At 37.9% G+C, this 23,512-nt stretch overlaps 1 protein-coding gene across 1 annotated transcript; it reads left to right on the top strand.

The window, feature by feature from the left end:
• The first annotated feature begins 1,117 nt into the window (after window positions 1-1,117).
• LOC135476693 (uncharacterized) lies at window positions 1,118-23,167 on the top strand. Its single transcript, XM_064756805.1, has 18 exons — window positions 1,118-1,214; window positions 2,736-3,490; window positions 4,706-4,756; window positions 5,620-5,723; window positions 7,301-7,481; window positions 8,413-8,441; window positions 9,437-9,518; window positions 10,394-10,444; window positions 11,870-12,305; window positions 14,165-14,213; window positions 14,599-14,771; window positions 15,533-15,661; window positions 16,205-16,253; window positions 16,907-17,047; window positions 18,304-18,384; window positions 18,992-19,082; window positions 20,631-20,695; window positions 21,211-23,167. The coding sequence occupies exons 2-18, from the start codon at window positions 2,812-2,814 to the stop codon at window positions 21,397-21,399; spliced, it is 2,580 nt and encodes an 859-aa protein (XP_064612875.1). The 5' UTR covers window positions 1,118-1,214; window positions 2,736-2,811; the 3' UTR covers window positions 21,400-23,167.
• Window positions 23,168-23,512: the final 345 nt, after the last annotated feature.

Raw genomic sequence — 23,512 nt, 5'->3', positions numbered from 1 at the left:
AACGGTATTTATATAGAGGCCAACTATTTGGTAAGGGTCAAATCTGCGATGTAATGGTATCTTTCTTCTTAATGTGAAAGGTTGAAATATTTGCCGTTGTCCTGCAATAGCTTAAAAAAGTATGATGTACTTTTATGTGTAAAGCGAAACTCTATATTTTTCCATGAATAGATGAACATGGCCTAAACAAAACACAACATGGATAATAAGATAATATGCTGCTGCATTTGATTGTGAAGGATTAACCTGTGAGGTTTCCTCTATTGTCTGCCAGGGGGATATAGTTCATTTAACGTGAAATCCTGCTTCTCAACATGAATTCAATTAAAAAATGGCACGTGAATAGGCATCAGTTCAATCACCTGCAGATCCTGCGCCGTAGCCTGATTTCGCCTGACGTGACTGTGTTGACAACAGTGTTGACTTGGCCGAAAATCCAGGTGAAGGAATTCGAAAATGACTGGATTCAGAATAAAGTTGTTTTAACGTGGACATGGCAGACCTGGTATGAAAGCGCTGGTTATGATGCTACCAAAATAATTAAAATGACTCACTGATTGTGAGGGCGCTTGTATATCTGCTCATATCTGCTTGTATTGTCTTCAGCTCGTGCGTATATCTACATCACGTGAGAAAACTCCCAAATGTGGTTCACTCCGACCACTCCAGTTTCCGCAACCCATAAAACTGACAAGCATGATATTATTGAGAAATTCATGAATATGGCATTATACAACAATGAAATAAATAAATTATGCTGAATAAAGAGAAGCACTATGCTGTAACAAATTGATCCCATGGGGAATAAAGACAATCCAGGTGTTGAGTATGAAAGGCGCGGTAGTTGAAACACCCATTGTATTTATTACTGTTTCCACAGGTCAGATTTAACAACGGGGCTCAATAGGCCCACATAACAAATAGGCTACATGTAACCATATCGTGCCTAAAAGATCGTTTCCAACCAGGCTGCGCTGCAGGAAAAATGAAAACGATAGGTAAGGTATACATGATGAATAATATCAAACAAATTTTGTGTCGGGCATCTGCTCAGCAAAGGGACGCAACTCGGATAACTTTGACGTGGTATCATCTCCCCTTCCAATCCGGAAATGCGAGAATTTAATTTACATTTTCACGCTTGTTTCTATATTTAGAATAAGGTGTCGCCGTGGTCCTTGAAGTTTGTTCAAATGCACGCCAAATCTTTAATGGTAAGTGGCCTAAAAGCATCTGCATCTGCACGATATTTCTAAAGCTTTTTGACCTGTCACAGTAAAGTCAAACGAAGTGACAGCTGTCAGCCAGTTAACCCGTTCCTGAAATTCTTCGTTACAACAACAACGGAGGCAACTTGCGAGAAAGATGTTAAAGCTTAAAGTAACGAATAAAGAGTGTAAAATGAAAGGCGTTTTAACATGTGGATTGTTCACTGTGGTTGTTAAAAAGAATCTGAATAAGAGAACATGTTGTAATTTAATTAGAAATGAGAAAAATGCTCTTCGAACATTGTTTAAGCCTACGTAAATTAGTTTGGTCCTATTCAAATCAGATTAAAGACGACAGGCTTAGCGAATGTATGGTCTGAGTTCAGCAGGTAAGCCTGCATGATTTAACAAGGGCTTTAATTAACACTAGAAAATCAGTTTTCAACTCTTCTCTGATGTACAGGTTTCCAATCTGCTTGGCTGCGGCATATAGATTGTGTTCGTATAATGTTACTGTCCAACAAGATAAATGGACTTGATGGCCCGTTTTAAAATTCTGACATTCAACATTGTAGCGTATAGACTCAGTGTGCTGTTTTAAATTTCTGACATTCTGGATGGACTTAGGTGTGTTAGTGTCTTTGAGACACCCCATTCTACTGAAAGCCAGGACAGAAGTGATGGATGAAGGAAAGCCTCATATTGTAATGAAGTGTTGGATAAAATAAATAGATAAGAAAGGTACAACATGGAAGAAACAGCCTGATTTCATAGTCTCATCATGTCTGTAATTAGCAAGAAAGATACGTCTTCCCTCATTTCCCCCGCTGATATTTATTTGGTCAGTGAATGCTGGATGTGAAAAAAAAACAAAAAAAAAAAAAACATCATCAAAGTTTAACTGGTGAAATCATTGCTGTGTAATGTGATCTTTTCCATTCATCAAATTAGCATGGTTGAACCTATGTTCAACTTTTATAGGCCTACTGTAAAAACAGTAAAAATGATAAAATGCCAAGGAGATCTGTGAAGAAGCCTCAACAAATAGGAATACCATTCACTGTGAAACAAGTTCGAGATTGCTCTGACGTTAGTTTTGGTGAAATTTTGTTTGGCCATGGATTGCCCCAAACCAATGTCAGAGCGTGCTCCATTTAATAGCCTAATGCAGTTGCGGTGGCAGTGTGTCACCGCATTTGAGACAAAAAATTATCTATGAAATACGTCTCCACAGCCTTAAGTTTGTATACGCTTATGTTCCTTATCTTTTTGTCTGTGTATTTATCGTAAGCACAAGGTCAACTTGTTATTTCCTAAACCGCATTGGTCCGAGATTCCTTGCTGATGCTTAGAGCAAACAGCTGTATTGACAGCCAAGACATATTTGACAAGGGCAGGTAACCGCATCCGGTTTTTAAATGAAGCGAGCTCTTATGTTGGTTTGGGGCCATCCTAAAAACTGTAACTTTGAATGTTAGTATTTGTAGGAACCATTGTAGTATTTTTAATGTAAATGTTCATGTGCAGATGCAGAACATAATGGAACGATGTTGTGAAGGACTGTGATGTTGTGAAGGACTGTGATGTATGGGAAGGTGAGACCATGTCTGCATTCATCTCCAGACTGCACAAGCTGTCTCCAAAGAAAAGCAAAGAGCGACTGTTCCTACAGGAGAAATCAGATGATGGTAACAATTCACACAAGGCTGTAGGACGGTTGAGCAACTCAGCGTCATGCACACTTCCAGTGAAGAGTTCCAGTGTCAGTGACAGCCCTCGTCACTCCTCTGATAACACCCGGCATGCGCTTACTGACGGAGAAGAAGATCCTTCGGAGAACAAGTCAGTGAGGCGGTTATCTGAACGGTCAGGAAAGCCGCCGATAAAAGCCAAGCCGCGTCGTCCTCTTAGATCGATCAGTTCTGACAAAGGACATAGTGCCGATGTGTCACTCAGCGACAGCGGCTCAGTGTCATCGCTGCCATCTGTTCGCAGCTTGTCACAGCGGTATATGCCAGGGCGGCGCTTCTCCGAAACCAGCACAGACAGCGATGTGTTTGATACACCCAGTCCAACATTACGACGTGGCACTCTTGACAAAGATGGAGAAGCAACTGGTCATCGGGGTTCAGACCTGCAAGAAATGAGGAACGTAGGGTCAGTGGATAGCGCATTGACAAGCAGAAATTGGAGGTTCAAACCAACAGAGTATTGGAGCACGGAGGACGTCGTCGAGTGGAGCAAGGGATTGGGCATAAACAAACTGCCAAAGATCTTCCACAGTGAGTGTGCTCCCACTTTTAATCCTGCTAAAGTTAAGGACTAATTCAACGTATGGTCAAAGGACAACTTTCACAAGGGTCAGAATGTGTGGTCATTCACTCATTTTTGAGAGCTCAAAGTAAAAATTATAACCTCAAAGTGTGCCCAGGTCACATTATACATGTCACAAAGATAACGTTGTATCGTGCAAATATTCCCAATTTTAGGCTCCTAAATAATTGTTTGTTATATTTTATTATTTTTAGATACTCATATCTCAAAAACCACTTCGAATTTGGGGCTGTAACTTGGGAAACTTTCCTCAGATATGTCAAGGAATTTTTTCAGGAAAATCCAAGAGGGTCACCACAAAAAAAAATTTTTGGGGGGCTGATTTGACTTGGAATGACCCGATCTTAATTGAGGAGCATCAGAATTTTTATTGAGAAAATAATATATTCTCTACGCTCTTCATTAACTGCTCTAGGCTGTGAAATGAATACAATGTATTCTTAAAACCGACATATCCTGCTTGATTGGTATTGATTCGTCCTCCACTGAAGACTTATTTTGTATGACGTGTGATCAATTTCTTATCAGAAACTTTCAATGGTGGCATCAAAAATATTTACTTAAGGTCTTTATGAGTTTCTAAAAGAGTGTTTTTTACAGGCTGAACATTTTTTAAAAGCTTTTTTCAATGTTTTTTTTAAAGTCCTACATCAATGAATTCAAAAGAAAATAAAGATGTGGACAAGTGCATAAAGAATAATGTTTAATTATAGGCTGAATTATTTTCTTTTTTCACTAAAAGGTAAATTGTAAGACTTTGAGTGACAGGCCTTAAAATGTCTCAAAACATTATTATATGCACATGTATCTTCCCTCCTTAATCCAGTATGTAATGATTTAAAAACTTTACATACACAGGGCATGTTTTTTTTGATGATGATAATAAAGCCCATGACACATAAAGAAAAGGATTTTGTTCACCCTAAGCCTGAATACCTGTCTAATCACAGTATGATCAGGTAATAGCCTCTTACATGAAGCTGACCTGCTGGCTATGTATTGAACTTCTCCCCTATTGTCTTATCATAGGGCTTCTGTCTGTAGGAATGACAGTGTATATAAATACATGTACGTACATGTGAACTGTGCACAGAAGTTTGCAGTTTTGCACACGTTTGTGGTTCACTGGAGATTGGTAATGCCAATTGTTATTGATATTCCAGATGCTGGTATAACAGGATCTCATCTCTCAAATATTACAGATGAAATTCTAGGTGAAGTATATGTGTGAATTTTAACTTTTCTCAGACATGTTAGATACAGCGTATGTAAGCTTTTGTACAGGTATTAATATCATCTGTATGAGGTACGTATATATACATGGCCGTCACACTTATTTTGGAAAGGTGGAAGAGACAGAATACAAGCAGATTGCCCACTTCACGTGGTAAATTATAGTTATTTTTCTACTGAACTCGTGTTCAAAAACTTCCACTCAGGTTGTACAAGGGAAGGTCTGTCAGCAACCTGTAAATGGCAGTGGGTGTTCCTTGTGCTCTGCACGGTTTCGTCCTGCCATAGCACTGGTCGCTGTTGAATAAGTGAAATATTCTTAAGCACAATGTAAAACTACAAGCAGATAAATAAATAAATCATGTTTCAAAAACAGCCATTCAATTGCACATGTAGCAGTCTTATAATGTGTAATATTTCTACATTCTTAACTGATTGATCAAGATTTGGGTCTTATATGGCTAAGATTGGCTGGTATGTAGACCTTTAATCTCTTAATCTTAAGCAGCTGTTGTCTTTCATGTACGAATTGAGTCAAAATTAACTGTTGTTTCCTGTTGTGTCAAAAAGTTGCAATTGTTTATGTTGAAATATTAGAGATGAGTATGGAAACTTTGAGTTTCTACACAGGCGACAACATTTTGATCGAATTCAGGAGGAAACCTTTGTACATGTGAAAGTGGTAACTCTGGTGTAAGCCAAAAAGACACATCTGTTCAACAGTACTTCATAAAATTCAGGTGTTTACCGTTATAAAATATAAATTTCACTTATTATCATATTTCATGCACTGTACTTTGTCATCTACATGTTTCATAAAATATCGGTCATATTTGGTTTTCAGTTGAACTGGGTTTGCGTAGCATTGTGGACAGAAGGAAGTTTCTGGCAGAAGTGAAAAACGTCACAAATCGCGAAATGTCATCTCTTTGGTCCATCAAAGTACAAGTATGTGTTGCTCCTGTGAGGTCACATGACTTCAGCTTGTATATTGATTAATATAACTCCTCAACCTTCTTTAATATGAAAGATTAACTTTCAGTGCAGTTTATGCACATTTATAATTTGGACATGTTAGAGACAAACTACATGGGCTGGATTGGCCAATTAAGGGCTTCACAACAAATATAATTTTATCAGTCCGCACAGAATAATGCCTTCAGAATATGCTTGAATAACACCTTGCAAACATGTGAAACGATCGAAGAATTACAGTGTGGCATCACTTTATTTTTGACAATCCCAAGGTTTGGTTACCATCATGTATTTTTCCAGTGTTACACATGCCTGATGTATGCGAGTAGACAACCTGCGAATGGTCGTGGGTTTTCCTCGGGGCTCTGCCCGGTTTCCTCCCACCATAATGTTGGTCGCCATCGTATAAGTGAAATATTCTTGAGTACGGTGTAAAACACCAATCAAATAAATAAATGTGAGTAGAAAATTAAAATCACTGGGAAAAAAGACTAAGTTTTGCCTTAATAAGATAACAAACTACAAGCAGTGGACGATATGTGGGCGTGTATCTAAGGTATAAGTAGATGTTTGAGAGACAGTATTAAAATATTTTATAAGTATTGCTTTGTTTGTTTGTTTTGTGAATAGTATTTCTAATGAGAGTACTGAACACATGCACTCCGTTTTGAAAAGAATATTTACCATGAAAACTTGTAAGCTCTCGGATAGACTGATCTCAGAACTAAGACGGGACTGCCTTTGTAGCCGTCATAACCATTCCACATAACTATCAATGTAACACAATACATGTTTTGGTCCTGACATGGTATAGTTGTATCTCCACAGTACAAATATGGTAAGGACACATAAAATACATGTACAATCTGGCCAATTTTTTTTTCAGTCTTTTCAGGATTGTGTCCAAATTTTCATCACACTTAGGAACAATTACTTACAGCTCATTCCACAATTTAACACGTACCTTCTTTAACAGACCTTGTATAATGAGTTTGTTGGCATTCACCGCCATTAGGAAGATCAACTATTGGGCAGTAACCAATGTTGTTTTTTTTTTTTTTTTTTTTTTTTTTTTTTTTGAAGCTACATCAAAAGTGTATTGTGGCAAATTAATTTAAACAGGTAAATTTAAGCAATCCATTCATTCATGAAGGTACTCAATATTGTACTTGTGTGCATGTGACATGCATGCAACATGCAAATTAGTTTTAAGTTAATTTAAATAGTATTGTCAATTTAAGCCATTCATTCATAAAGGCACAAAATATTGTACATGTGCAATGCACATTCATGTGACATCCAAAAATATTATATGCTGGAGGTTGGTGTGATATTGTAGCAGTTGTACAAGTGATACGTTATTGTGGTATTCTTCAGTGTTAAGAGGGAGAAAAAGGTTGAGTGTGGTATACTGTTTGAATTTGTCAATTTGTGATCATTGCAAGTAGTTTGGTTAGAACCACTGGTTTGTTTTTTTGGTAGTATTCCATTCACTACAGACACGGACTTTAATAGTATTTTGTAAACGTGCAAAACATTGCTATTTTCAGCAAGTTTCGATGAAGAGACGAAACCTGGAGAGGTCCACTGAGCAGCTTCACGCCAATCTGGAAAATCTTCAGAAACTGAACGAGGAGCAGGAGAAAAAGATTAGTTCATCTTTGCATGAAATACAACAGGAGCAGTTGGAGACTAAAGAACTCCTGTCAAGGGAGATAATAGATCAGTCTGGTAAGAGAAATGAATTAGTGTGGAAATAACTTGTTATTATAACAAAGTAATTCTTTAGACATGTACTTTCCATATTCGTAGATTCTCTTGCTGTCACTATTCATAGAGACTTTTTGTCAATATTAAAGAGGTCAGTAACATGGGTAGGACTGTATTCATAGTGTTATGTCCCTTGATCACCACTTGTCAGTGTCTTCTGCCAATATAGCATTCAGGTCTGTAGTTAAACACGCGAAAAATCCTCGTGACAAAGGTAAGTGCTTTACTCCGGACACTCCAAAGCCCAATACGCATGTTCCCAGATATGATGTTACGACAACAGAGTGACGTCCCTTTGTGATATGACGTCGTCGCTTTACGGCACGGTAGGGCCAGTCTGGTAATTTTAACATGGAGCACATTATAAAATATAGAGAACTAATTAAAAGAATTACACTGATATTCTGAATTGTGTTTTTGGGTGGATTTGCGTTTTCAATATTGCACAAAAAATGATGTTATGCCGGTACTTTGATCTAAACGTGATCACCGCCATGTTTAAAGATAGGCAAGTAGCCCTACTGTGCCTACTGTGCCTACTGTGTAAAGTGGCGACCTCATTTCGCAGCGGGACGTCATTCTGTTGTCGTAATGGTGTAACTCGAAAACTGCGTGTTTCACAAAGATGCCGTACATGTGCCATAACCATACATCTAGGACAATATTACAGTAATAGTGGCGTACAAATGTACAATAAAAAAATGTCCTACGCATTTTTGTGAACCCATAAAACTGTCCGGTGTTACATAAGTGAAACAGTTTAGATTGTGACGTTTAGTATCAATGACTCAATAAGTCTGTCAAACACGTGGCACGCAGTATGGATATCCAGTGTTATTGTTTACATGTGCGTCAAGCAACAGTGTCATTTTCTTGGTTTTGCTTTTCCCAGATCCTTCGTACGGGACTGACACAAACAAGGTGAGTATTGAACGAATTTGAATGAAGTCTGCGGAGATTGGGAATGTGTTTGTGTTCAGTGTGAATTTAGATTGATTACCTTAAAGAGTTGCTACAGCGTAAAGATCTGTATGTTTAAAAGCACGGTTAAATGATAAGGATCGCGATTGCTTTCCTAAATGGTGAAAAAAGTCGTAATGGATTAAAACCGCTGTTTTTAGTTTCCGAGGATAGTGTGGAAACAAAAATTTTCTGTCGTTCCCAGTTTTGCCTGGTGTGGTGTCATGCAAGAACAATGGCGTCTCCCATTGCTGACATATAGCCACAAATGATGTCATACTTTCAAACATGCATCATTCCAGCATAACTGCCTTACTCGACGTCACATCTGCCTGGCACATTGTCACACAAGGAATATTATCACGCCACATCAGGAAAATTTTACGGAAACTGCCACAGAGTTTGTTTTTGTTAACTTATAAAAGGGTAATATAGTGTAATGTGAGCACTCTTCCCTAGGGTATCCTTCATATCATTTGATATTTCTGCCTAGCGTCTCTTAGGACTGAAGTAGCGCTTTAACAATATTACAATCGTGTCATCACAGTGTCATGTTTACATAATACTCATAATAATATTCAAGTCGGAAAACCTGGGATCAAACCCAGGTCGGGTCATACCAAAAACCTGTTGCTTCCTCGCTTGGCTCTCAGCACTGAGAGGTTAGAGGAAGAAAACATATCTGGTTGGCCTAGTATGAGTATAAGGTGACTTGATGGAGTGTCATGTCTGGTGTCTTCAGCATAATACTTCAGTCGTGTCAGTGGCAGCAGCACTTTGGCAGCATAGACTCACCCTGCCACAAGAAGACACCATCTTTACCCACACACTGAATGACTCCTCATTATATGAAGATTATTAGCAAGTTAATTTCAGTCTGTGTTTCCTGGACAACATTGTGGAGCTTTAATAAGTATTTTATAATAAGTTTTTTTTTCTTTTTATTACAAATCCAGCCGCTTTCTGATTGGTCCACTGAAGACGTTGTGAGGTGGCTAGACAACAACAACCTGGGGCATTTTATTAAAGTCTTCCAAGGTAAGGCAGCATTTGTTGTTTTTACATGAATGTTCATATTCATAAAGGTGTTATCTAGGCTAACCCATCTTGAGTTGATGGTATCTGTAAAGCATGCATGAAACGGTACTATAAACTGAAGTGCATGTTTTTTAAGGAAAACGAAGAAAGATGTGTCAGAAAAATCAGAAAATTTTTCTTCATATTTGGGTCATATGCGCATTAACAAGCTGAGAATCTTTCTTACACTTTTACATGTTAGGATATGTCCTAAATTTGCTATTAAGAAATAAAAACCAATGGTTACATGTATACTTTCGGTTAAGAGATTGTTGGGTACAAAGCGACAGGTGAATGAAATGATGTTTTTCACCCCCCGTGTCTTTTCACCCATTAACATGACTTGCAGATTGTCACAAGTTTCCCATGAGCTCTACTGAGTTTCCTCCCACCATAATGCTGGCTGCAGTCGTATAAGTGAAATATTTTTGTGTACGGCATAAAACACCAATCAAATAAACCTGATCTATATGAAGAATAGGGAAGTTTTAACATCAAACTCTTTGGTTGCTATAAAAGGTAAAAAAGTCTATCTGTATCACGTGACTTGTAAGAGATGTTAGGTTATATTTGTTGACATTAATTTACTGATCACCTGTCAGACACAACTGACTCCACTTTCTTCCAGGAACTTTATAAATTCTTATGTCGTTACTTTTCTCTATCATGGGTCTGTCTTAAATAACTTTTTTTTTTAAATTCTCGTCGGATATCTATTTAGTTTGGTTGATGTACACATTTAGGAAAAAAATCAGTTCTGTTTTGTTATGTTAACTGTTTCTTTTATTCACATTGTACTTTTGTTTGAAAGGTTTTTTTTTTTTGTTTTCTTTCAGAAAATGGAATTGCTGGGAAGGACTTAAACGATGATAATCTGAACTTTTTAGGTAAGTTTCCATGGTAACACATGTAATGCGAGTCTGGTGTATCACTGAATTCACACTCACATATCACACGTCTCTGTCATAGCAATTCGTTAAAATACTTGTATGCAAAGTACATCAGCACCATCATGTTGTCAAGACTGATAGGTACACAAAATGCTGAATTCTAAATATCAGATCAAGCACTTCTCTGTTGTCTAGGCTTGAAAGTCTCAACAAGTCATCCAAAACTATTCATCCAAGCATATTGCTAAATGGAAATATATGTGCGAATGATTTTTCGTATGATGTATCATTTGTTAATCAGTCAAATACTGTCATCAGAGAAAACTTCAGAAAGACAATCTTCCATGTTAAATTACCCTGGCCCCAAGATCACAAATCTGTTTTAGACATAAAGGGTTACAGAATCAAAACTGATCGGCTGACAGTGGAGATGTGTCGCCAGGGTTAATCTGTGCAGTTTTGGTCACATTTGAATAAATCTACCATACCTAAAATTCAACTTAGGCTAGGCACGGTTAAGACTTGCCTGTCTCCAGACAATCAGAAACGATTTTTATGTCCAATTAAGTCAAACTTCAACAGTCATAATGTGTGGTATTTTTCCTGAACATGTATTTGAAATTAAATACTAAGATTCCATTTTGTCATGAAAATCTTAAGAATACTATCTTTTGACATAAGTCAGAATTTAGCACAATAAATTTGTTTTGAAACTAAGACAATGTTAGATTTTTCAGTTGAAGACTGCCTCGTGATCTTAGGACCTGGGCCCATATTTATAAAAGTCTTATGACTTAAGTCAATAGTTCAAACACAGCTACGATTAAAATGTTTCACTCTATGATACTTAATTTATTTATTTGATTGGTGTTTTACACCATACTCGAGAATATTTCACTTATACGACAGCGGCTAGCATTATGGTGGGTGGAAACCGGGCACAGCCCGGGGAAAACCAAAGACCATCTGCAGGTTATTGTCAGACCTTCCCACATACGGCTGGAGAGGAAGCCAGCATGAGCTGGACTTGAACTCACAGCGACCGCATTGGTGAGAGACTCCTGGGTCATTACGCTACGCTAGCACGCTAACTAACTGAGCCACAGAGGCCCCTATGATACTTAAACTTTGTATCCTGATTCTTTACTACACATCGATGTACGAGCTACAATCTGAGTTCTTTCCTCTTCTGAGTTTGGCTTTCTTAATAAGCTCTTACAATAAATGACTTCAGTGTTAAGTTGCTTGACAAATATAATGGGTTCAGGTTTATATTCAGGAACTCACTGATGGCATGGAGGAAGTGAAGTAGAACAGCCTTGTGAGTTTTTATCTGTTTTTATGACTAAGATGTTTCACAGATTATATATCATACTGTGTAAAGACTGAAGACTTTAACATTCGGGATGTTATTGTATTCAGATCATCTGGAGGGGTTTGACACAGAGGCCCGGGAAGCTCTTCTCTCCACTATTTATAGACTCCAGAACCCTGAGCCAATCAGCAGCCAGGAGAATGACCTGGAGAAAATACAGACCGATGCTGACCGTCAGAAATACATCGCAGCCCTCCAGGTGGCTGCACTGGAGCAGAGTTTTAGTGGGAGTTTGATGAGTGGGTCCACAGGAACGCTGAATAGTTCGTTTACAGGTTCAACCAGCACGCTGTTCGTGGGGAATCTGGGGTCGGCCGGTCAGATGGATGGATCCACAGACACGCTGGCATCATCTCAGCCTGAGGAGTCCTCACCCAGTCTGACAGAGCAGCCAAAACATGCCATACAGCGGTCTTCCCCACGGAGAACCAACATCTACCGCAAAAACCACTGTGTGCAGGACACCCCTCCACCCAGACCCAAGTAAGTCTGTAGACCTGTGTCTCTAACAGTAAGTTTTGTCAGCAATGGGAGAAAAGATTGGAAATCAGAGATGAATAACACAAAAGCAAACGTGACACGACTGGAAAGCGGTGATTAATAACACAAAATCAAACGTGAAACGACTGGAAATCGGTGATTAATAACACAAAAGCAAACGTGGAACAACAGGAAATCGGTGATTAATAACACAAAAGCAAACGTGAAACGACTGGAAATCGGTGATTAATAACACAAAAGCAAACATGAAACAACAGGAAATCGGTGATTAATAACACAAAAGCAAACGTGAAACGACTGGAAATCAGTGATTAATAACACAAAAGCAAACGTGAAACGACTGGAAATCGGTGATTAATAACACAAAATCAAACATGAAATGACAGGAAATCGGTGATTAATAACACAAAAGCAAACGTGAAACGACTGGAAATCGGTGATTAATAACACAAAATCAAACATGAAATGACAGGAAATCGGTGATTAATAACACAAAAGCAAACGTGAAACGACTGGAAATCGGTGATTAATAACACAAAAGCAAACGTGAAACGACTGGAAATCGGTGATTAATAACACAAAAGCAAACGTGAAATGACTGGAAATCGGTGATTAATAACACAAAAGCAAACATGAAATGACAGGAAATCGGTGATTAATAACACAAAAGCAAACGTGAAACGACTGGAAATCGGTGATTAATAACACAAAAGCAAACGTGAAACGACTGGAAATCGGTGATTAATAACACAAAAGCAAACGTGAAATGACTGGAAATCGGTGATTAATAACACAAAATCAAACGTGAAACAACAGGAAATTGATGATTAATAACACAAACGCAAACGTGAAACGACTGGAAATCGGTGATTAATAACACAAAAGCAAACGTGAAACGACTGGAAATCGGTGATTAATAACACAAAAGCAAACATGAAACAACAGGAAATCGGTGATTAATAACACAAAATCAAACATGAAATGACAGGAAATCGGTGATTAATAACACAAAAGCAAACGTGAAACGACTGGAAATCAGTGATTAATAACACAAAAGCCAACGTGAAATGACAGGAAATCGGTGATTAGTAACACAAAAGCAAACATGAAACAACAGGAAATCGGTGATTAATAACACAAAAGCAAACGTGAAACGACTGGAAATCGGTGATTAATAACACAAAAGCAAACGTGAAATGACTGGAAATCGGTGATTAATAACACAAAAGCAATCGTGAAGCAACAGGAAATCGATGATTAATAACACAAAATCAAACGTGAAACGACTGGAAATCGGTGATTAATAACACAAAATCAAACATGAAATGACAGGAAATCGGTGATTAATAACACAAAAGCAAATGTGAAACGACTGGAAATCGGTGATTAATAACACAAAAGCAAACATGAAACAACAGGAAATCGATGATTAATAACACAAAAACATTAAGAGGAAGAAGTGCATGCTTGGGAAATGGGAAGAAGAATGGAGAGGCAGAATATTGTTTAATCCCGTGAGGTTGCAGTAGGGTGAAGTCTGACATCAAGCCATGGTTACATGATAAATTTATTGAACATAGCACAGCGTCTACAATGTTATAATGTATCAGTTTCCATGGTGACTCTGTATTGTTTTTATTAATACGATGTCTGCATAAAGCGGCTGGAAAAGGTGTATTTGACGTTTATACATTTTTTCGTTTTCTGGAATCCCATTTGCTCTGTTCATGTCATAATCATAGACTTAAACTGGGCTTTTTTTGGGAAGAAGTTTAAAATGAACTTTGGTGAAAAATTTGAACCAGATTGTTTTTGAAAGCATAGTGCATCTGTTTTTGCAGATCAGCTCCTGTTTCGAGGGAAACCAGTGCCAAATGGACGCAGCCTTTTGTGAGTTGTATTAATGTTTTGGTTTTTTTTATAGCCCTAAATCACCAAAAAATTCCTCCATGACTAAGTTGTTTATTTTTACAGATTCGGGGTGTTCTATTGATTTTAGTAAGGTAATTTGAGAGAGGTGTTTGGAAGGTAGGCTGATAGAGGCAATATCTCATGACCCTTAGTTCCCTCCAAAAATGCTCTTCTGTGGTTGATTTTTTAGGTGATTTAAAGTCAGTATTAAGGTGTTGACCAACCTGTTAGATTTACTGTGAAAGCCATATGGTTTATTCTTTTCATCTTAAAAATCTGAAGCAAATTTGAAAAATTCAACTTTCAGGAAAGTTTCATTTCATATGTGTGCCTCTTCTAGTTAAAGATATGTTTTCTGTTACAGTCAACGTCCAGTTTGTTCACTATGCTGGATACCAGCAAACCAGTTACAGTGTTGTGTGTCAAAGTAGCCATATTAAATGAGCAGTTGGGCTTTAAGGTCAAGGTCACAGAGAGAGGAAAGGTGAAGGTGGTTCAGACGGATAAGAATGCAATACCACTACGGAAAGGGGATTGGTGAGTTTAAAGGGAATTTAATGTATTCTTATTGGAATAAAGTTGAGTTTGTCTCACTAAGACAAAACAGACATATAATGATCAAGAGTGTTGAACATTAGGTCAAACTGTACGCAAACCAGTGGCAGAGGAAAATACGTAAATTTTAGATGAAAGAATGTGAAAAGTTATTTGTAAATATTGTCTAATAAAAAGATGGAGAAAGTTGTGTAAACTTGAGATGAAAGAATGTAAAAAGTTATTTTGTAAATATGGTCTGAAAGATGTAATAGACCTAATGCTCTAAGTATCAAATGGTTTTAGTCCCCTTTATCAGCTCACTGGTTCAAATCCTGGCATTGCTGCTTTGTACTTGGCCTTAGGTACACATATAATGTACATGTAAGAAAGATATGTCCAAAGAAAAAGTGACAAGTACATGTAACCCAATGCTTCTAATTTCTAAGACAGTTATTAGTAGGGCTGAAAACAAGGAGTTAAAGTTATCTCTCACTTTGTGAGAAAGGTAAAGACGTGAATGTGTTGTTCATTAGACGGACTGACTGTGTAAAAAGAAAAAAAACTAAATATTCCTGGTACAATTACATGTACATTGGCTGAAAAAGCATACCAGGTGCCCTAAAAGTTAAAGGAATTTGGGTAGTTTACCAGACAGGCTAGGTACTTACAGGAGAATTGGACAAAAAAGCCCCTGATGTACATGTATTCTGTCATGAAGTGTGTACATGTGTACAGTAAGTCACATGTGTCTATACTTTCAGGATTTTGGAGGCGTGTGGTACATTGATGGGTACCATAGAAACAGAAGAAGACTTTCTATTGGCTGTGAAATGTAAACCAGTGGTTGACATGGTGATCATGAGGGAGGAGCCAGAGAAACCTGGGACAAGGTACGTTGTTTTCCTAAAGGTCATAAGGAATTTCTGGAAGGGTTATATGGAAAAAACTTCTTCATGTGTGGGTAAGGTGGTGTTACGCAATAATCATTCATTCTTCATGTGTGGGAAGGTCTGTCAGTAACCTGTAGATGGTCATGGCTTTCCTCTGGGCTTTGTCCGGTTTCCTCCCACCAAAATTCTGGCCGCCGTTGCACAAGTGAAATATTCTTGAGTATGGTGAGTATAAACACCAGTCAATTAAGTGAAAGAAATTATGGAGAAAACATACTTAATTTTGGACAATGTGAAGTTTCAATGTTAAATTTTTTCTATTTTCTTTATTTCCCAAATAACCATATTCTTGATTTTAGAGTTACATGTATGTTTCATGAGACGTTTAATATATTTTTTTTTTATTTTAGGTCCATGCATACATAGACTACTGTCCTTCTAGTAAATCTATTTTTCTGACATGTTTACTGAAATTAGTATATGGAAATTGTTCTGGAATTTCCTCTGATGTTTTGTAATTGTGGATTATTTGTGTTTTCACAGTAAGTCACTTGGAGCGAATGCGGATGATATTGTGAAATTAAAAAACAAGGTATGTATGAAGGCATAAGTTCAGTCTTTGGCATTTCCATTTCCGTGGACAGTGTAACAGGAGACATGTACTGGTGGCTGTGTCATTTATCATTTATCATTTAATGATAGAGTTTGTCTTGTATTCAATGTTTATACCACTGGTAAATCTGACCACCATCATATAAGTGAAACCTTATGTATTAAAAAACTAATCAAATTAATATTTGTTTGTTTTTTTTTTTTAAATTCTGTGTATGCTATGTTTTGCTGAAATATTAAAGGAACCTGACATCTGTTCTATTGTTTGTTAAATGTCATTTTACCTGTATGTAAATCTTGTATGTCACAGATTTCAGACTAGTTTCTCACCATTTAAGAAGTTTTACACAGAAGTATCCAGAAGTGCATTTGTCTAATGGAGGTTCATGCCGGGTCAGACATGTGTCAAACATTTTGGTTGAAATTCAAACTATTTTTTAACAGCCTATTCACATACCTACTTTGTATAGGAGTTTGTTAAACATGTTGTTGTTGCAGTGGCCAGAGTCTGACTGAGAGTCAGTTGGCTGAACTGTATCACATGCAAGTATTCTCAGACATCTACATGTAATGTATACACAGCGGGGACTTTTTCACGTTTGTTTCACGTCAGACATGTCGTTGTTGTTGTAGCTGACACAGTCTGAGAACCAGTGGACGGAGCTGCGCCACGTTCTGGAGGAGCTACGGGACATGGACGTTGGGTCGGAGCAGTATGTCAAACTCTTCCCCATGGCCAAGATGGAGTCTGTCAAGGAAACCTACAAGCTGGAAGTAAGCTTTCTCTTCATAACAGGGCTGTGGCTGTACAGTACCGAATCTGTTCCTAGCTTGGCTCCTCTAATATGGCACTAAGCATTTCTTTATTGCATTGTATATCAATTTCTAATTTCACTGACCTTTCATTGTGCTACTCTAGACTAGATTCATGGGCAGCCTTATGATCTTAAACTGTTTATTATGATCATGTTGTGTAGGCCTAGAGTCATTGACAATGTAGTTTAAAGTAGCAAACTAGTCCTTATTGCGGGATGATGAGGTTACACATTGGTGAGGTAAATAAATAAATGAACACAGTTTCTTTATTGTACTGAAGTGTTCCTTTATTATATGACACTAAACTGTTCATTGAACTGCAATGAACATTGGCATGGAACTGTTCCTTATGGCATTGAACTGTTCCTTATAGCATTGAACTGTTCCTTATGTCATTGAACTGTTCCTTTATTATAGGGCACTGAACTGTTTCTTTATTATAGGGCACTGAACTGTTTCTGAACAGTTTCATATGGGACTAAACTCTTCCTTACAGTTCTGAACAGTTTCTTATGGCACTGAACTCTTTCTTATGGCACTGAACTGTTCCTTATGGCACTGAACAGTTCCTTACAGATATAATATTGTAGGCCTTGTGGTAGTGTACAGTGTAGGCCTACATGTAATATATATACTGAATTTCTCCTAAATTTTGGTATGTAAAAATGCACTTCCAGAAGTACATAAGGCCATTAATGTGACACTTTTGATATTTAGCCTACACTTAAGTTTTGCTGATAAGACATCACAGTGTACACTTAAATGATCCCATAAGCTGGATGAATCAGTCAGAATCAAGCAAAATGTCTCACATGAAAAATGCTGAACTTGGGATGAAGTAGAGGGAGCTCCGTGTCCTAGTGGTTAGCTCTGTAATGAACATAATGACTCAGAAGTTAATCACCAATATGCAGGTTTTTTCTCCAGCTGTACATGTATTTGGGTAGGTCTGTCAGCAACCTGCAGATGGTCGTGGGTTTCCCTTGACTCTGCCCAGTTTCCTCCCACCATAACGCTGACCGCTGTCCTGTAAGTGAAATATTCTTGAGTACAGCGTAAAATGCCAATTAAATAAGTAAACAAAGAATAGAAAGCTTGGTGAATTATGAGTTTTCACGATGCCAACTGAAATCTGATATTATACCTTCTGAACAAGAAATGTATGCGGGTATATTCTAAACTTATTTTGTTGCCTGTGTCCTATTTTGATCTAGGAGCAGCTTCAGCAGTTACAAACTACCCTGACAAATCAGGTGACGAGGGCTAATTCTCTGGACCGTGAGCTGGAGACAAAGGTGAGGGAGAGGATTCATCCTGGGGTAGTGGGGTTTGGGACGACAGGTTGGTTGATCAAAGTCGTTACAGAGTCCACGGGTGCGAGCAAACTTTTATCAGCTATGACATATGCAAGAAGATCAACATCACCTGGGCAATAAGAGCAACATCACCTGGGCAATGAGAGCAACATCACCTGGGCAATAAGAGCAACATCACCTGGGCAATGAGAGCAACATCACCTGGGCAATAAGAGCAACATCACCTGGGCAATAAGAGCATTGTTACCTGGTCAATAAGAGCAACATCACCTGGGCAATAAGAGCATTGTTACCTGGGCAATAAGAGCAATGTAATATGGGCAATAAAAACAGTGTCATGGGGCAATAAAAACAATGTCGCCTGGTAAAAAAAGGGAATATTGAGCTGAAGTTTTGCATTCATTTGTCTCCTACAGGTGAGCTCTTTGGCATAGCCTTGCTAGCAAAACTAAGTTGACATACAGTTCTCGTGAAGTCGCAGTTCAACATAAAAAGACAGGGTCTGCTCTCAGTCTTGTTAGCGTATAGGATTGTGTACACACACATATAAATGGTGAATCTTGGTTGTTTGTTTTTACCATCACAGGACCAGGCGTTGAAGCACGCAGAAGAAGAACGAGACAGAGCTGTGTCCAAGCTTCATCAGTTGATTAGTATCATTGACACAGATCACAAGGGTATGTTGGTTGTTCTTATGTGTATTTAACCATGATCATTCTGTGATCATTCTATGATCATGTGAATATGATCTCCAAGCTTCATCAGTTGATCAGTATCATTGACACAGATCACAAGGGTATGTTGGTTGTTCTTATGTGTATTTAACCATGATCATTCTGTGATCATTCTATGATCATGTGAATATGATCTCCAAGCTTCATCAGTTGATCAGTATCATTGACACAGATCACAAGGGTATGTTGTTTGTTCTTATGTGTATTTAACCATGATCATTTTGTGATCATTCTATGATCATGTGAATATGATCTCCAAGCTTCATCAGTTGATCAGTATCATTGACACAGATCACAAGGGTATGTTGTTTGTTCTTATGTGTATTTAACCATGATCATTCTGTGATCATTCTATGATCATGTGAATATGATCTCCAAGCTTCATCAGTTGATTAGTATCATTGACACAGATCACAAGGGTATGTTGTTTGTTCTTATGTGTATTTAACCATGATCATTCTGTGATCATTCTATGATCATGTGAATATGATCTCCAAGCTTCATCAGTTGATCAGTATCATTGACACAGATCACAAGGGTATGTTGGTTGTTCTTATGTGTATTTAACCATGATCATTCTGTGATCATTCTATGATCATGTGAATATGATCTCCAAGCTTCATCAGTTGATCAGTATCATTGACACAGATCACAAGGGTATGTTGTTTGTTCTTATGTGTATTTAACCATGATCATTTTATGATCATTCTGTGATCATGTGAATATGATCAGGTTCTTGAGTGAGGAGAACTGTCCTCATGTCTGATTGTAAACTAAGTAGTACATGACATAAATTCTTTAATAGAACTAAAGATAACAGTTTCAACTTTAAACAAGCATCATTTGTTTCCAGGTAGTCAACTGAAACACACATATGCATGCGTATATAACACAGTGAGCGAGACAAAACACCTTGAAACAGATTTTGATTTGCTCTCATGCTCCAAATGAATGATGGACTGATTCCTGTGTAAAGAGATACTGAGGAATTTTCCTCTGTACAATGAGGGTCAGTATTATGGGGGGGAGGGGGGTGGGGAACATGGAATTTGTGTCTGAAAATTCCCCATTTCTCACAGCTTGTCGGGCCTTGGCGATAATGAACAATTGACGACTCTCATGTGGCCGTTTGCACTGTAAATAAAATTTGTTGGAGACCACTTGTCCTCCACCAACCTGGTGTATGTGCCTGTATGTCAGATGTGAGGAAGTTGGTCAGTAACATGCCAAAGATCAGTGGTTTACTTCAGGCACCCATAAAAATGATGATCATCATAAGTGAAATTCTCAAGTATGACATTACCAGCGGAAAAGAAATAAATATAAATAAATAGAACATTAGGCTTGGTACTGACTATGGAAGCTACAAGCCCTGGAGCTGCAGGCTGTGTTTTCAAATCCAACTCTCGTTAGCCCAGCATTAATTAAGTATTAAAATGGATGAAAGAAACTGAGCGCTGACCCACGGGTTTGTTTGGTGCTGTTATTCAGGTGTGAGGTATGAAGATATGGATGATTCGGTACCTCTGTGGGAAAACCTGCGAAAAGCTGAAAAGGTAGGTTCCTCTGTGGTGCTTGTAGTCCTCAGCTAACTTGGCACTTAAGAAGCTATGGAGGAGATTTTTGGCCAAAATGTAAATGTTATTCTAGAATAGCTTAAATAATTGCTTTTCACAAAATATCAGCCTCGTTTGTGCTTGAGTTACCATTGAAAATCAGTAATAAAGTTCCTAGAATGTATAAAGCCGGCCGCGTTATAACTTTTTCAAATCATTTTAACAGTATAATTTTAATAATTAGTACAGCATATGAGTCTAATATTTATTATTCTTGATAAATACAAAAAAAAAAAAGAATTGACCAGTGAATGTGGCTTTTGTATTTTTTCAAAATGTCTGGTATAGCCTCTTTAAATCATCTTATCAGTTTACCCTTTAACACATGGAATTTAAATTACAAAATAATGTTGTATTTATTGTGAAATATTCTTTAAAATGTCATTTAAATTTCAGTGTAGTAAATAATTAAGTGAGTAAATAAGGAAGGAATATTGTGGTTGTTGTTGTTGCAGGAGGACGTGTTGCAGGCGCTGAAGGACACAATCCTCGAGTCCACGCGTCAAAAAGCGTACCTGGACCACCTGCTGGGTGTGGTCATTGACCAGGCTCCTTACCTGCTAGAGGAGCTGGAAGACATGGAGGTTCCTGAGGAGGGGTCACAGCTTGTTGTCACCAGAAATATTCCTGAGGAATGGTGTTGAGGCTCTGGTGAGGGGTGTTCACAAGAGTCAGTTTACCTGCTGAGGTATGAAATGTATCTAAAGATTTAATGCCAGTCTCTATGAAAAAGTATTTGTCAGGTGTGACCTGAACAACCCACCAAAAGTGGAACTTTCGAAGTCTTTTATTGATTTTTTAATACAAAGGTGTTTTCGTCTTTTTTTATGTGTAAATTTTTCTCTTCAGCCATGAGTGCATCAAACTGAGTGGTCTTCACTGTTTATATGACACGGTTTATGTCAGTAGATTTAGGTCACAGGATATGAGTACCAATAGATTAAAGAGTAGTTTCTATGGCAACGACGGTGTTTCTAAAATCTACTATAAAGTTTTCCATTGTTACAATGGATAAACATTTTTCCTCTTTCTGTTCATTAAATCCTAGTAGCAAAAGTATATTAAGCAGGTCCATGTTAGAAAAGTCTTCCTGCCAATTAAAACATTGAGGTAATAATTTTCTACTGGAACTAGGTCTTCCCAGCTTAAGTAACTTTCTCAGATGTGAGATGATCCGGATTCATGGTGACGGGGCTCTAGAGTAGGGTCTTCAGGGAAAGACAGGGATATTTTTTAAAATGTTACTACAACATGTGATTATTGACAAACTTAGGATTATAGGATATGTTTGTTAAAAGTATGTTTAAGAAAAGAATGGCAATGACCAAAATGATATGTGGTTGTGTATGATTCGTTGTATATTTTCTGATCAAAAGAGAAGGCGGACATATATAGCGAGCATTTATAGCAAATGGTGCTACCCTAATGGCTTCAGAAGCGTTGTGATGTCAGGCACAGATTTGTTAATGGTATTTACTACTTGTTGAATGACCAAGACGTTATTGTAGTCGTTGATGTGCATTTAAGGGGTTTAATTGCTTAACAAGAAAAGGGTACTAAGGGCCTTATTCTGACATGGCTTTGTGTTTGTTGTCCTTGTGGTTACATGCAGATTTGATAGTACCTGTGGAATTTCTATAATACCATGTTCTATTTGGTATTCCTCTTCCGTCGTTGGTTTTTTTTCCATTTAAAAACTTCCAGAGCAATCTTCCAGATTATGCCTATAATTCTCAGGTACATATACTAATGACAACAGTAAACATAACCATAGTAACACTTAATAGTATGCTTTATATGCATATTTCTCAGGTGTTAATAAAAATAATAACCATCGTAGTATACTAACTATATTTATTCAGTTAATAAGTGACTCGTACCGTGTTAGACAGGAGCTGCAATTTTTACCTGAGCTGATGCAGCAGTATTGCTCCAGCATGGCTGTAAAAGTAGGTTATATGTGATTAGATAGGAGCAATATTTACCTGAGCTGATGTAGTGGTACTGCTCCAACATGGCTGTCAAATTAGACCATGCCTTGTTAGATAGGAGCAATATTTACCTGAGCTGATGTAGTGGTACTGCTCCAACATGGCTGTCAAATTGGGTCATGCCTTGTTAGATAGGAGCAATATTTACCTGAGCTGATGTAGTGGCACTGCTCCAACATGGCTGTCAAATTGGGTCATGCCTTGTTAGATAGAAGCAATATTTACCTGAGCTGATGTAGTGGTACTGCTCCAACATGGCTGTCAAATTGGGCCATACCTTGTTAGATAAGAGCAATATTTACCTGAGCTGATGTAGTGGTACTGCTCCAACATGGCTGTCAAATTAGACCATACCTTGTTAGATAGGAGCAATATTTACCTGAGCTGATGTGGTGGTACTGCTCCAACATGGCTGTCAAATTGGGCCATACCTTGTTAGATAGGAGCAATATTTACCTGAGCTTATGTAGTGGTACTGCTCCAACGTGGCTGTCAAATTAGACCATACCTTGTTAGATAGGAGCAATATTTACCTGAGCTGATGTAGTGGTACTGCTCCAACATGGCTGTCAAATTAGACCATACCTTGTTAGATAGGAGCAATATTTACCTGAGCTGATGTAGTGGTACTGCTCCAACATGGCTGTCAAATTAGACCATACCTTGTTAGATAAGAGCAATATTTACCTGAGCTGATGTAGTGGTACTGCTCCAACATGGCTGTCAAATTAGACCATACCTTGTTAGATAGGAGCAATATTTACCT

Source organism: Liolophura sinensis, chromosome 10 (assembly GCF_032854445.1).
Source record: "Liolophura sinensis isolate JHLJ2023 chromosome 10, CUHK_Ljap_v2, whole genome shotgun sequence".
Classification (NCBI taxonomy): domain Eukaryota; kingdom Metazoa; phylum Mollusca; class Polyplacophora; order Chitonida; family Chitonidae; genus Liolophura; species Liolophura sinensis.
The sequence above is the reverse complement of the archived record's forward strand: the minus strand, read 5'-3'. Positions and strand labels throughout refer to the sequence as shown.

Bases quoted from the DNA above. Each gene is read 5' to 3' on its own strand.
- LOC135476693 (XM_064756805.1), top strand. From the start codon at position 2,812: ATGTCTGCATTCATCTCCAGACTGCACAAGCTGTCTCCAAAGAAAAGC. The intron at 5,724-7,300 runs GTATGTGTTGCT...TGCTATTTTCAG, and splicing joins TTTGGTCCATCAAAGTACAA to CAAGTTTCGATGAAGAGACG. The intron at 10,445-11,869 runs GTAAGTTTCCAT...TATTGTATTCAG, and splicing joins TGATAATCTGAACTTTTTAG to ATCATCTGGAGGGGTTTGAC.